This window comes from Lacerta agilis, chromosome 10 (assembly GCF_009819535.1).
Source record: "Lacerta agilis isolate rLacAgi1 chromosome 10, rLacAgi1.pri, whole genome shotgun sequence".
Taxonomy (NCBI): Eukaryota; Metazoa; Chordata; class Lepidosauria; order Squamata; family Lacertidae; genus Lacerta; species Lacerta agilis.
In genome coordinates this window covers 57,453,921-57,469,896 of record NC_046321.1, presented here as the reverse complement: position 1 = coordinate 57,469,896, position 15,976 = coordinate 57,453,921, and the positions used below count along the sequence as shown (strand labels likewise).

At 40.5% G+C, this 15,976-nt stretch overlaps 1 protein-coding gene across 1 annotated transcript; it reads left to right on the top strand.

Moving 5' to 3' along the window:
• The first annotated feature begins 2,447 nt into the window (after window positions 1–2,447).
• On the top strand, window positions 2,448–14,958 carry SELENOO (selenoprotein O). Its single transcript, XM_033163259.1, has 9 exons — window positions 2,448–3,017; window positions 4,890–5,093; window positions 5,747–5,927; window positions 6,501–6,631; window positions 7,314–7,594; window positions 7,780–7,930; window positions 11,783–11,968; window positions 12,624–12,780; window positions 13,072–14,958. The coding sequence occupies exons 1-9, from the start codon at window positions 2,473–2,475 to the stop codon at window positions 13,267–13,269; spliced, it is 2,034 nt and encodes a 677-aa protein (XP_033019150.1). The 5' UTR covers window positions 2,448–2,472; the 3' UTR covers window positions 13,270–14,958.
• The last annotated feature ends 1,018 nt before the right edge of the window (window positions 14,959–15,976 follow it).

The window sequence follows — 15,976 nt, the reverse complement described above, 5'->3', positions numbered from 1 at the left end:
GTCCTGCCTCATGTGAAAGAGAAGTAAATCCCATTCAGTTCAAAGGGGTTTACTACCAAGAAAGTGGGAGCCCAACTGCAGCATTAGCCGTGTTGGTGGTTTTTAAGCATTAAAACAAAAGGTATGAAAAGGCAATGCTACTGAAAGAGGTGTATTCTGTGCCGTGTTTTTTTTATTGGGGGGGGGGCAAGGCTGAAAATCATAAACTGCACTTCCACATTTAAGCTGCTGGATCGTGTGCAGAGGAGGGCAACAAAGGTGATCAAGGGTCTGGAAACCAAGCCTTATGAATAACAGCTGAAGGAGCTGGGTATGTTTATTTTTTTAATATAATTTTTATTATATTTTATCAAAATAACAAACAAAACATAACATACAAACAAAAACCAAAAATTCCTCAATCCATCACATTGCTATTTTCCATTTTATAGGGACTTCCCTCAGCCCCCCCCCCCCCAGCTACATTATCCATTTAAAGTGGTACCTCAGGTTACATACATACTGATGGCACATAGCTCTACCTCTTACTTCCATAATCTGATCCCAGAGAGGCATTGGAAACTTGAACTAATGTCCGGAATTGGTCTTGGCAGGGTGGGGTGGGGAAAGAGAACTTAATTCACTCAATCGAAAGACCAGGCAGGTGATACACAACCTGCCTCCAAACTTCCTCTGAAAGGTCGTGTGCAGCTTAGGTGTACACCTGGAGCCACCATTGTCCTTGAATACAGTGGTACCTCAGGTTACATATGCTTCAGGTTACATATGCTTCAGGTTACATACTCTGCTAACCCAGAAGTAACGCTTCAGGTTAAGAACTTTGCTTCAGGATAAGAACAGAAATTGTGCTCCGGCAGCGCAGTGGCAGCAGAAGGTCCCATTAGCTAAAGTGGTGCTTTAGGTTAAGAACAGTTTCAGGTTAAGTACGAACCTCCAGAACGAATTAAGTTCTTATACCACTGTATATCCTATAGCGCAGTCATGGCCAAACTTGGCCCTCCAGCTGTTTTGGGACTACAACTCCCATCATCCCCAGCTAACAGGACCAGTGGTCAGGGATGATGGGAATTGTAGTCCCAAAACAGCCAGAGAGCCAAGTTATTCGGCTGATCTGGCTGGCTAGACGAGTGTCCCCTTCCTCCCTCACCGCTCCATGTGTGCCTCTCCCGAAGCTGCGCACTCGGTGGAAGAGGACGACCATCCCAGATAGAAGGAGTGTACCGTTCTTTGGTCAAGGGTATACGATAGCTGCGCTGCCCTGCTAGAACCTCCAAAGGAGCTGGGTATGTTTAGCCTGGAAAGGAGGAGATATGATAGCCATTGTCAAGTATCTCAAGGGCTGTCCCATGGAAGAGGGGAACAAGCTTGTTTTCTCCTGCTCTGGAAGGTAGACTCCAACCAGTGGCTTCAAATTACAAGAAAGGAGATTCAGACTAAACACCAGGAAGAACTTTCTGAAGGTAATAACTCTTCAACAGTGGAATGGGAGGTTGTGGGACTCTCCTTCCTCGGAGGTTTTTAAGCAGAAGTTGGACGGCCATCTGTCGTGGATGTCTGTAGCTGAACTCCTTTGTAATGTTTTATTTTGAAATATTTTAAGATAATATTTTAGTTTTCTGTTATGTTGCTTTGACAGTATACTCTATATTTGACTTTCTTCAGATTGTTTTATTTATGTTTTATTGATTTAATATGCTGTAAACCGCTTTGAGATTTTTTCTTAAAAATATAAAGTGCAGAAATTAAAATAAATAAATAAATAAATGCTTCAGCTGAGATTTCTGCATTGCAGGGGGTTGGACTAGATGACCCTGGGGGATCCCTCCCAATTCTATGAAATTAAAATATACAGGGACTGGCAGATCTGTCATAAGCCACACGATATGATGGATCGATATTAGCAGAGTGATTCTCCTCCCTGCACCCTTAGAATTAAAGGTAAAGGGAACCCTGACCATTAGGTCCAGTTGCGAACAACTCTCGGGTTGCAGCGCTCATCTCACTTTACTGGCCGAGGGAGCTGCCGTACAGCTTCCGGGTTGTGTGGCCAGCATGACTAAACCGCTTCTGGCGAACCAGAGCAGCGCAGGGAAACGCCGTTTACCTTCCCACCGGAGCGGTACCTATTTATCTACTTGCACTTTGACGTGCTTTCGAACTGCTAGGTGGGCAGGACCCTTAGAATTACTCAAATAACGGTTCCCACGGTGCTGAGGCAGCTGCGCGTGCACGACGTCGTGACTCCCAAGCGGAGGCGAAAGGCGGTTAGTATCTCTCTCCCCTACCATTGGCCAGTTCCTTGGAGATGGGTGTAAATCAGGAGTCTCGCGTCCAGGGGCGAGCTGGGATAGGCCAGAGAGAGAGAGGATGGGCGGTTATGGGCGGGACTCGGAAGGCGGTTATGGGAGGGGCCGACGTTATGAGAGCTGCTCGCCTGCGCCCTCCCTGGCGGACGGTGGCCGAGAAGGCCGAATGGCAACGGCGCTGCTGCGTAGTAACAGCCGGCGCCTCAGCCGTTTGTTGCCGGTGCCTGTTTCTCGCCCTTTCGGCAGCATGGAGGCCGCGGCTGCTGCTGCTTCTCCCTCAGGCCCGGCCGTCCAGGCTGGTCTGTGGCTCGGGGCGCTTCGTTTCGACAACCGGGCGCTGCGGGCCCTGCCTCTGGACCCGAGCGAGGAGAACGTGCCCCGGCCCGTGTCGGGCGCCTGCTTCTCTCGGGTGCGGCCTACCCCGGTACGCGGCCCTCGCTTGGTGGCTTCGTCCGCGCCGGCGCTGCAGCTGCTGGGCCTGAGGGAGCCTAATGCGGCCGACGAGGAAGCCGAGGCGGCGCTCTACTTCAGCGGGAACCGGCTGCCGCCCGGCGCGGAACCCGCCGCCCACTGCTACTGCGGCCACCAGTTCGGCAGCTTCGCCGGGCAGCTCGGCGACGGCGCGGCCATCTACCTGGGCGAGGTGCTGAACCCGCGCGGCGAGCGCTGGGAGATCCAGCTCAAGGGCGCCGGCCTCACCCCTTTCTCCCGGTAAACCGCGAAGGCGCGCGCCCAGCTACCCACCCACCGACCCTGTGCGTTGTTTTCGGCAGAGGGGAGTGGCAGAGATCGGCTTCCTTCTCTTAACCCAGGAAGGGGCGGATTTACGTATAAACTAAATAAACTATAGTTTAGGGCCCCACTCCCTTGGGGCCCCCAAATTTTTAAAAATGTATTTCACTATTAATATACTTCATAATTGTATTTCAGTTCAACAATTACTTTGATAAAATACATATTTTGTTATGTGCAAATGGCTTTAGATACCTATTAGGTTATAGCATATATTCAACACAGAAAACAGTGACAATTTGTTGCTGACAGAAAGGACAGCTGGACATATAAAGGGCCCCATTAACTTCAGTAGCTTAGGGCCTCATCAAACCTAAATCATGCCCTGAGAAGGTCATTGCGCACCATACAGTCTGCAGGCCTTTGTGTTGGGCACTGGTTTACTCTTGAGTCAATGTGTATTGGGTTGGGCCTGTTAATGTCCATGGGCGTGGGCAGGTGGGGGGGTAGGGCAGCCGCCACCCCCCACTAAATCAAGTAAATAAATACAAATATTCTAGTTCGGAATTGTCCAGGCTACTCCTGGAAGCAAGAGATTACAGTGTTGGTTCCAGAATTTCGTGCAACTAAAATGATAAATAAATAAAACTACTCAAAAGTAAAAAATGTAGAAAGGTTTTCGACAGGTTTTTCTGAGCACTTGGGGTCAAAAGAAAATAATTTAAAACAAACTTCTTGTTGAGAAGTTTCATTCCACATCTGCTGGACAGAGCCAGACGGGATGATGGCAGGTGGGTGCCCTGCCCCATCTAACATAAATGCTGGCTACCTGCCCCTCCTAATGTAAATCCTGCCTACGCTCATGTCACTGGCTCATGCTGCCTTTCATTTTCTCCCTTCCTTGCCAACTTGAATCAAGGTTCAGAATGATCCATATCTCGTCTTTATTAAAATCACAGAATTGTAGGAGTTGGAAGAAACCCCGAGGATCATCTAGTCCACCCCCTGCAATGCAGGAATATTTTCCACAACTTGACCTCGAAATTAAGATTCTCATACTCTACTAACTGAGCTATTATTTAGCTATTGTCAAGGAGGCATAGCATACCATGAATAACAAAGTATGAGCAGAATTCATGCCCCCACCCCAGTTGCTAAAGGCTGGTTCATGTATATCCACTTGGTGCTGCATCATTTAGCGGCCTGCAGAAGAACATGTGAAAAGTTTCCTCTAAATAAAGTACAGTTAGTCTGCAACCTACACACATTTAACTTGTGCACATTCAGCTTTATGTGCATTGCAAAAAAAATGTTTAAAAAAGCGGGACAGGGTTTTGGGAAAGACTGGCAATCTCTCTAGCCATTGCACCCAATGTGTTTTCGCTATACAGTATGTGATTTTGGCTTTAGGTGTGATCCCCTGAGGGCTTACTTGAGCTCTCATAAAACATTTGTATTGAGATGATAACATGACTTGGTATGTGCAGACACGCTAAGGCAGGGTTTCCCAAACTTGGATCTCCAGCTCCAATTTCCTTCATCCCTGACCACTCATTAGGGATGATGGGAGTTGTAGTCCAAAAACAGCTGGAGACCAGGTTTGGGAAACCCTGCATTCAGGCTATAATCTTATACACACTTCACTGAGAGTAAGTCATTGGGACTTTTGAGTAGACATGTCTAGAATTGAGCTATAAAGTGAGCAGAAGCAGTTTACTCCCTGCTTCATTTAAAGGCCTAATTCTTGATACTGAGTGAATTTGACCCTTCTCATCTGTAAATTATGCTTTTAAAATATTTTGGAGATTATTTAAAAAAACTTATTCTAGTATCTTATTAATTTAATTTCAGACAAGCAGATGGTCGTAAAGTTCTGCGATCAAGCATAAGAGAATTCCTGTGCAGCGAAGCAATGTTTCACCTAGGAATACCTACAACCAGAGCTGGAACGTGTGTAACATCTGATTCAGAAGTTATTCGGGACATTTTTTACGATGGAAATCCAAAAAAAGAAAGGTGCACAATTGTCCTGAGAATAGCACCCACGTTTATTAGGTAAATATCCTGCTTTGGGTTTTATATTAAAACAGGTATTATATACAGTTTGGATGTGTTCTAGATAAACTGTCTGTAATATAGACATTTCAGGTACCTGTGACTTTTGCCTACTAAAATTGTAAATATTGATTGCTAATATTTGGCTCTGAAGACTAAAATATTGGCCTTTGACAAGTGATTTGGCACCCAATACTGAGTTGCAATTGCAGCCCTAGTATTATGTAAAAAAAAATTAAGAAGTGTTCTCCAAATGCTTGTTTGGGGAAGAGGTGAGCTCTATATCTCATAGAATTGTAGAAATAAATTGGAAGGGATCCCAAGTCTAGTCCAGCCCCTTGCAATGGCAATTCCATCCTTGAAACACAATTCAGTCACCTGTCTCTAATAACCAAGCAAGCTATGAGGTTTCAAAATACTTATAAAGCACATTTTTCAGAATTGGGGCTTACCAATTAAATATTCTGTTTCTCTAGTAAAACTATACCATAGCATTTCCTGTTGCTGCAGTACATGGAGCTAAATTGCAATTTATTTACTTTTTGTTATTTAAAAATATATATAAATAAACTATACAGAGCGGGGGGAACCCTCAATGAAATATATTTATATCCTGGTGATGTAGTCCAATAATTGACAATCTTTTTATTTAGGTTTGGATCATTTGAAATTTTTAAAGCTACCGATGAATATACAGGACATAAAGGCCCCAGTGTTGATAGAAATGATATTCGAATACAAATGCTTGATTATGTAATCAGCACTTTCTACCCAGAGATTCTACAAGCACACTCAGACAATAATGTCCAGAGGAATGCTACTTTCTTTCGGGAGGTAATAATTAATTCTAATTATTTTTATTTAAAAAATATGTTTGCATTCCACTCCTTGGAATGCTATTCTTTTCCAAATTACATGGTCTGAAGTGGGCTGATTTTTCACCCTTTGATACACCTTGACATCCTGTTAACATAGACAAGACAATTTTCATTCACACAGGGTTAGCAAATATTAGTCTTTTATTCTCCATAGGAACTTTTTAAGGATCTGTGGAGAATGGCATACATGGATGGGAAATGTTCAACACACATTTGCAACTGCCTATTTTTTAAATATTACAGTGGTACCTCGGGTGACAGATGCTTCAGGTTACAGACTCTGCTAACCCAGAAATAGTACCTCGGGTTAAGAACTTCGCTACAGGATGAGAACAGAAATCGTGCGGAGGCGGGAGGCCCCATTAAAGTGGTACCTCAGGTTAAGAACAGTTTCAGGTTAAGAACGGACCTCTGGAATGAATTAAGTTCTTAACCCGAGGTACCACTGTCCTCTATTTAATATGCAGTGTGTATGCAAGCATAAAGTTCATAGATGAAAAGAGACTGAAAATCAGGTTGTATTTTTAAGGTAACAAGGCGGACAGCAAGGATGGTTGCCGAATGGCAGTGTGTTGGATTTTGTCATGGTGTGCTCAATACGGATAATATGAGTATAGTTGGACTTACAATTGACTATGGACCCTTTGGATTTATGGACAGGTCAGTGTATCTCAGTAACTTCAAAACATAGATTTGTTACATTGACTGGATCAAATGGCACCAGGATCTCTTTTTATTGCTTTCATTTTTGAAAAATTATTTCTAGTGAACTGTGGAAGAAATTTAAATGTATGGTAATATGTTTTCACATGAACTGGCAAAACCCTTGTACTCACTCATGCTTGTTAAGTGTTAATGGAATTAATCCAGGATAATTTTGCTGTATATTGCAGCAGCAGTGTGATCAACCTTGTTAGATCTATAGGTGTTGAAGGTTTATATTGGTTACCTTGTAGTTTATCCCTGTTCAGTAATTTACTAAGTAACTTGAGTAAGATTAAACTAGGGAAGAGGGAAGCAAAGTATTTGTTTGACACGGTGATATACAATAATTCTTAAAGATGTAGAGTTGTATCCAATTGGTGTGCACTGACAGAAGGCTGTTTGATCTAGCAAAGCCTCCCACCAGCAGAATGGGGTTAAGGCACTTTTCAGCAATTGCCTGTCCCCCTGAGGCTTCCCACAACCCCCCCCCCCAAAAAAAAACTGCTCTAGCAGGTAGAGGGGGAGTACAAGGGGAGGAAGAAATAGTCTGCATTGTATTTGTACGTTATCTAGTTACTGCGTTATTACTATTCATTCATATAAACTAAATATTAAACCAAATACTACTGTTTTTCAGATACGATCCTGGACATATTTGCAATGGATCTGATAACGCAGGGCGCTATGCTTATAATAAGCAACCAGAGATTTGTAAGTGGAACCTAGGCAAGCTTGCTGAAGCCTTAGTCCCAGAACTTCCATTGGAAATCAGTATACCCATCCTGGAAGAAGAATATGAAGCAGAATTTGAGAGGCATTATTTGCAAACAATGAGAAAAAAGCTAGGATTAATTCAGCTCCAGTTGGATGATGATAATAAATTGGTTTCTGATTTATTGGAAACTATGCGGGTCACAGGTTAGTGTGCATTGTATATTAATATTTAAAATAAAGTATAATTCATTTGATGTTCCGCATAAAATAATTCAAATCATATACATTAATACTCTGAAATTAATGACATAATGCCAGTACATGATAAAACAGTTTGAACTGAATTATATAAACAGCTGAATAAAGGTCCCATTAAATCTGTTTTGTAGGTGCAGATTTTACAAATACTTTCCGCTTGCTGAGCTCTTTCCCAGCAGATTCTGACCCTTTAAAACTGGAAGAGTTCTTAGATAAGATTTCAAAGCAGTGTGCATCCTTAGAAGAACTGAAAGTGGCATACAAGCCTCAAATGGACCCCAGGTATACTAAGCTGTGATATTGTGCAAAGTTCCTGTGTGTTTTAGGATTGGAGGGAATAATAGATTGACAGGTTATATATTTGATAGGTTGCATATGGACACTAACAGGTACTTATTTTTTGTTTTCTGCAAGTTTCTAGTTCCAGATTAATGTGCTAGTTCTAATCTGGAAAACTGGAGATTTGTATTTCAACTTCTGGATACATTTCTTAGTTAAGTGATAGGCATGGCATGCTTTTAATATGTTTTGGGTAGAGTTCTATGCCATAGTGTACTTCAGTCTAATAACTAAAAAACTGCAGGATGAAAGAATGCTTTTGAGAATCAGACTACAGGCAATTAAATGCTGGAAATTGATTGAATTTGTTAGATATCATCCTATTATATTACATTTGAGATCTAGGAATACAGCACTCATGTGTAGCTGAAATATTTGGATCTAAAATATTAATTTAGCTTTTGTCATGTTCCTGTTTTCTTTCTCTTTTTAAATAAATATTTCCATAACATTAAATAATAGTATAAAATACAGCAATACAATACCAAGCACTCATGTAGTTCCTGTCAATCTGTTGCATATTTCATTCTTCATTTTCCTGTTTTCAGACACAGTCAAGTTTTTACATTTGGAGTTTAAGGGAAATGGTTTCTCTTTCCCTGCTCTCATGATTGGTTTTGCTCATGGTCATGCTGTCAAGAAGATAAGATAAATAATTGTTGCTTTAGTAATATGCACACATGCAAGTTTATGTGGCATGCAAAACTTTCCATGTATAATTAGATTTTTTTAACTTGCATTACAAACAGAATATAGGAATTTATCAATAATTTTAAAGTGTTCAGTACACACAATCTGCCTGATCAAAGCTGTTAGTGATATTGTTACTATGAAACAATTTAGTCGTAGCAAGTTTGTACTAGGATATAGATCTATTGAAACAAAATCTCTGAAGTCCATGATGTTTGTACCATGGATGTGTTCACTCCCAATTATGGTGCACTCACTATGTTTCTAGGCTGGGTTTTCAGTGTTCATACAACATTATCCAAATTGCACATGAATCCTATACAGGTAGGTAGCCGTGTTGGTCTGCCAAAGTGTATCTGAAGAAGTGTGCATGCATACGAAAGCTCATACCAAGAACAAACCTAGTTGGTCTCTAAGGTGCTACTGGAAGGAATTGTTTTATTATTATTATGAATCCTATACTTTGTTATAAAATATTATTGTTTGATGCATGATTTCTCAAACCAGCTTCACACCAATTGGAGTCTTTAAGCCTTTCCTAATTCATATAGAGGCAAGGTCTTTCACTGTTTTCTACGAACAATATCATGACATTGGTATTCTGAGGAGTTCCAATAGTGCAGGGTGATTTACTGTTTACATAGCGGAGGGCAATTCTGGTGTTGTCATCTTCATGCATTTCCATGAGTTTCTCCAATTCTTTTTCCAAATAGGCTGACTCAACATAGAGAAGCCACCAATTCCTAAACAATTAAGTCAAAGTTGTAATTTGACAAAACCTGCTTTATTAGCTGCATTTTTTAATGTAGTTATATTTTGCCAGTAATGAGAGAGGTGTTTTTCACCACTCTTCAGAAAAGTGAAGAATTTTTCATTTTTTTCATTCATTATATTTTATACCACTTTTCAACCCCCCCCCCCCAAAAAAAATTGGTGATCAAAGCGGCTTCCAACAAAGAAACAGGTATGCATTTCAAACAAACACTACAAATACAATTTTGTAAGAACATAGCAAAATAATAACATGGCAACAATTTCATCAGAATATAGCAAAACAAAAACATAATAATATACAAAAACAACACATTTCAGTACTATATATATAACACAAGATTATAGAAGCAACATAACAGCAACATCCAGTAGCAAAAATAAAAAGGGAGCTTCACAGTTTCACCTTAGTCCTAGAAACCCCCTCCCATGATATTGCTCACAGTTGCTCTCCTGCAGCAGCTTCTTATAAGGCTTCCAAGGGCAACGGGTGGGGTAGCTGGAAACAGCCTTCCCATGAAGCACTTCCAACGGCACTCTGCACATGTTGTTGTTCAGTCTGATATTTAGGCATCTAGCAAGTCTCCAAAGGTTGCTACTGCTTCATTGTTGCTTCTGAGTTGCATTGTATTGGTGCCTGTCCACCATTAATTAAGGTTGCGTTAGTGCCAAGTAGAAATAAGGGACACTCAACATTTCACATTGGTGTGCCTTGTATTAGGCTTTGTGTCCTGAATTCTGTTCATTTTTACTAGAACAATGGTGTGTTGCATCATTGAGTTCCACCTGTTGCCCAGTTAAGAATGTTACTGTCCTTTTAACTGCATACAATGATCTGAAGGTCAAGGCATTGTTTGCCATTGTGTCACAAAACCCGATGCTATCGTTGTTTTGCAAAGTCTTGTTTTGACAAAGACATTTAATGGTTGTTGTCTTAAAATCTTATACGCAGAAGTGAGTTCAGAACAACTAACATAACTAAAAGCTTGTTTCCATTTGACCTGCAGAGTAGCTGGAGTGAAATCAGAGACTCTTTGCTGTAGGTCCCACCTTCTCATAGTTAGTTGTGGTGATGCCAGTGATACTTGTTGTTTTGCCAACAGCATTTCAACCATATTTGACTGTCAGGATCCAATTTACACTGAGACTTCTTCACAATAAAATTACCCTTTCTGAAGTCCTCTCTAATTTCATCCAGTACCTGGCAAATGTCACAGGTGTATGGTTCTCCAGCATACATAAGTAATATGATAAAATAATAAGTAATAATAAATGATACATAAGTAATATAAAAAGAAGGGTGACATTGCTTGGAAAGAATTGAGACGTTAAGTCCCTCCTTGTGCTTGTTCATATATGCCCACCATAACAGAAAATATTAAAAATATATTGTTCGTTATGAAAGAATGTATTGTCCTTTAGGTCTGGATCACTAGCTAGATATGAGATTAAACTGTTCACATCACCACATGCAACTATTTTAGCCTTTAATCTGTGTTTTTTTTTTTTTTTTTAAAAAAAGAATGCAGTAAAATGACTACATACAAATTCAATACAGCAGACAATACAACACAAAGCAATACATAGTGTAACTTTTAGTCTTTAATCGTCAAGTTAAATGACGTTCCACAACTAGAACATTACTGTCAACATATTTTGGAATGTGTACTTCTTCAGCCTCACACCTCTGGCATAACATTTGCCTAATACCACCTGTTTTGCAGAACTAATACCCAATGTACCACTTGGTTCCTTACAAGCATGCCTGAAGACTTGGGTGTATTGACCCAATACCTTTCACAAGGTTATTGTCATACATAGTCCACCCAGCCAAGCTGTCAGTAAGTCTTGGTATTTGAGAGCAGCTCACTTACTATTAAATTTGCACTACAGTGAAAACCATATAAACTAGCCATCAAAAATAGCATTGAGCTGAAAGTTAAAGGATAATATGTGGGGGAGTTCACATTTTAAAAAATATTTTCTATTGCTTTCTATTACTTAGCTTTTAATTGATTTCCAGCATTGTTCTCTTTGTTTGCTGCTTTACTGTTTCATTCTTAGTGGAAACATGCTGCCCTTGTGCAAGTTTAGCGATTTCAGGCTCTAAAGACAGAAATACACCCTGGCATTCAGAAGAGTTGTGCAGCTGAAATGTATGACAAAACATGTCTGCTAATTTCTTTCAAAATTCCCCTTAGAAGTTAAATATTTTGTCTGTACCCTTATAATTCATAATTTAAGGAATTGTATGTTTTTTAAGCATAACTAACACACAACTCACAGTAACTAATTTCCGATAGTCTTCTATTTTCCCCCTTCCCTTTTTTCTAGACAGCTTTCAATGATGCTGATGTTAGCCCAGTCTAACCCACAACTTTTTGCCTTAATTGGGACAAAATCTAACATAAATAAAGAACTGGAACGCATAGAGCAATTTTCTAAGCTACAGCAGTTAACAGCATCTGAACTGGTTAGTAGAAATAAAGGACACTGGAAAGATTGGCTTCAGAACTACAGGTGAGACTAATGGTTATGTACTGTGAAATGCAAATATACTTTGATAAGTGCTATTAATACATATGTGCATAAATGTTTGTTGTAAAGGATTTAGCTATGAGTGCATGGAAGCACCCTAAGGCTTTCATATTGCAGCATTTGTTATCAGAATATATTCCAAATAAGATCTTTAAAATTGTCTTCTTGAAATGAATTGTTTGTATTGGCTCCACAGCATACAATGCTCAAATAAGTGTTAAGGGTGAACTCTCAGCATTGTGCTCTGGATGTCCTATCAGAGTGCCTTTTTAGACCTGTCCTCTTAAATGATTCTTTGTTGTACAGTGGTACCTTGGGTTGCGTACACGATCTGTTCCGGGGTGCCGTTCGCACCTTGAAAAGTCCGCACCCTGAGTGGCAATATCATGCTTTGCGCATGCGCGAACTGCACAGAACGCTTCTGCATATGCGCGGGGTGCTTCTGCATGCGCAGCAAAACCCGGAAGTAAACACTTCCAGGTTTGCCACGTTCGCAACCTGCAAAAACGCAACCCGCAATGGACATAACCAGAGGTATGACTGTATGTTCCTGAGTCTCAGGATTGTGACAGAAGCAGTGTGTTTGTTAGTTTGTTTACAACTTGCCCATTATGCGAAGCTTTCTGTGTTCTTTCAGAGTTCGGCTAGAAAAAGAAATGGAGCAATTTGGCAATTCTGATAACTGGAGTGCTGAGCATGTGAAAATTATGAACTCAAATAACCCAAAATATATATTGAGAAATTACATTGCTCAGAATGCTATAGAAGCAGCAGAAAATGGAGACTTCATGGAGGTAAGCAGTATTGCTAAATCAGGCATCCCCAAACTCAGCCCTCCAGATGTTTTGGGACTACAACTCCCACCATCCCTAGCTAACAGGACCAGTGGTCAGTGATGATGGGAGTTGTAGTCCCAAAACAACTGGAGGGCCGAGTTTGGGAGTGCCTGAGCTAAATGTTGCAAAATAAATATTGCGAGGTATTCACCTGATATGGAATCCCCAAACTTTGGCTTCCCCTGGGGACAAAAATAATAAAAATACAGTTGAGGTTTGGCGGTAATAATTGTGCTCCTCCTTTTCCAGGTAAGGAAAGTTTTGAGGCTTCTCGAAAAGCCATATGAAGAAGACTTGGAATGCTACAATGAGGCAACCGAGGATCCTGAAGTAGAAGAAGTGGGGGCTGCAGCTGCTGAGTGCAGTTCAGCATCCAGGAGAAGAGTTCCCTATAGCAGTAAACCTCCACTCTGGGCTTCAGAGCTCTGTGTTACATGATCTTCCTAACTGCCTTGTTTGTATTTTCCACAAAGGAATATTGATCTTCCCAAGTGGAGAGTGCAGCAAGGTGGATAGAAGTGCTATTAAGTCTCAAACAGATGGGTCGGATGTCTTCACAGTCTCACTTGAGCCATATTCATTTTACAACTTGTGACCATCACAGCTGTCCACGCACACTGCTGAAAGACAGACCAAAGTGTTATCTTTTATTCATCGCAAAGTGCAGTTATATTTTTTCCGCACTGATCTGTGAACATCCAAGTGAAATCTGTGTTTATGAAGACAAAAATAGCAATCCAGATGCTGGAATTATTTTTGTCTGAAAATGAACTTATAGTACTTCCTGGCAATATATTTGTAACATTTGTATTATTATTATGCAGGGATATCTCTCAATGGGGAGTGGGTTTAAGCTCATCATTGCTTATTCTAAGCTATGTTTCATTTAATTGCGTAGTTCATTTATTGTGAACGTTTGTGTTTAAATCAGGTTTTTAGAGAAATTATTTTTCGGTCGTAGGGAAAAGATGATGGTGTATATTTTAACAAATGGAATGAAGAAGAAACCTAGTTTCAGTGTAAATGATTTACATATAGTGGCTTGAATTCAGTTAGGGTCATAACTATACTAAAGCATATGGTTCAAGACTCTATTCTGGGTCTGTGCGTGCAGTTTGATTTACTGGATCAGGAATAGTTAATGCAATCCCACAAAAAGAGGCTCCATGCTAACAACGCCAATTGTTGGAATAGTGGGGGGGGGTGGCTCCCTTCTGCCTCCTGTAGGTGTTCAGCATTGACAGTAGGGAGCATGGGTCAACAGGTTAATTTTTGCCAAAATGTATAATGTATAAATTGCTTTGTATTTGAACAATGCCTTGAAATGATGTATGCTTTCACTCTTGCGTCTCAGATAACCTATTTATTTCTTATGTAAACAACTTTGCTACCTCATGGAAAGTCTTCCGTTCTCGTGCTTTTTGCCTTTTGTGGCAATTGGGTTATATTTTAACTTTAGCTTATTTCAGCTTCAGCGAAACAGCTGCATGAAAACATGGCTGTTCTTCAGAGGTGTGTTAAAAGAGGTGTTGCTCCAATGCATCCTGATGGCTGTGACTGTAGTCCCAAGGACTGTTCTTTACAGTCAGTATCCCTTTAAAATCAGTAGGCATGTACTGGAGTGTCAACGCACCTCTGAGATATTGTGATCTTTCTGCCTTATAATGTAAACATAGACTAGCAGTTGAAAAATAAAAATACGTTGATGTGAGTTACTGACAAATGGCAGGCGCAGGAATTTTTGTAAACAACTGCTAAACTTGCTTTTAATTTAGAATCCTGTACACACAAATGAATGAATAGGGCTATTATTGATTGGTCTTGCTGTTAGCAGATCTTAACTGTGGATTCTGAGGGTCTTATGTAGAGTTTTAAATTTAAAAAACAGTGCTCAGGTCAGCTGTTGTGAATGGAATACCTATTGCCCACAATCAAAATTATTTACTTTTTATGCAGTTTTAGCAATAAAAACATGCCACATGAAAGTTTTTATGATACTTTTAAGTATTGCACTCTATACCTTTTGAAGGATGTTGTGGACATTTCCTCATTCTGCAAATAATAGCAAAAATCTGAAATCTATTATCCTGAGCTGTGTTCATTGAAAATAAATTATTTTGACCATGCTTATATTAAAAGTTTGTGCCGTGTTATTTTTAGACTAAGAAATCTGAGAAATGATAAAAATGTTCACTACTCGCAGGTATGTCCATTGTCGTGATATTTCTGAGAAATCCCATGTTGAAGTTTCTGGATCTTTGTTAATTACTTATTTACTGTATTTCACCCCACTTTTCAGAGGATTGTCTCCCAAAAAAGGCTTGTGTCTTTTTTTAAAAGAGAGAAAGATACGCACTGACAATCAGGCTCAGAATGACATGCAGGAAAAAGGAGAGAAGATGGGAAAAGAGCCTTTCTATGGGTGGTGAGTTATGAATGGGTGTTTATATGCAGTTGGGGTCAGGCTGATCTTCCCTTGGTGGCATTTTTGCTGGAATAGCAGTTGGCTCTTTTCTTTTCACCAATGGAGGCCCTTTCCCCTTTGCTTCTGCAGTCCCAGATGCAATGAAATACAATCAGATATCAGCATTAAAATATCAGTAATTATTTACACATTTATACCTTTGCCTTTCAACAAATGGTCCCGCCCCATCATTCATAAAGAGACATTGATCAGAAATGGCACATAAGTAGAAACTTAGTATTTTCCAATTACAGTAGCCATGTTTCCTTTCGTTCTAGCCATATATTGCCATAAATACATTGTGTGTGAAGAGCAATCATTGCATTTTGGCTCTCCTTTGCACACATCTGTACCATACCTAGGGGCTGCTTGCACACATCTGTACCATACCTAGGGGAGAGCCAGTGTGGTGTAGTGGTTAAGAGTGGTAGACTCGTAATCTGGGGAACCGGGTTCGCGTCTCCACTCCTCCACATGCAGCTGCTGGGTGACCTTGGGCTAGTCACACTTCTCTGAAGTCTCTCAGCCCCACTCACCTCACAGAGTGTTTGTTGTGGGGGAGGAAGGGAAAGGACAATGTTAGCCGCTTTGAGACTCCTTCGGGTAGTGAAAAGCGGGATATCAAATCCAAACTCTTCTTCTTCTTCTCAGAAAGAGATCTATTGTCATCTACTGGAGGAAAATAACAAC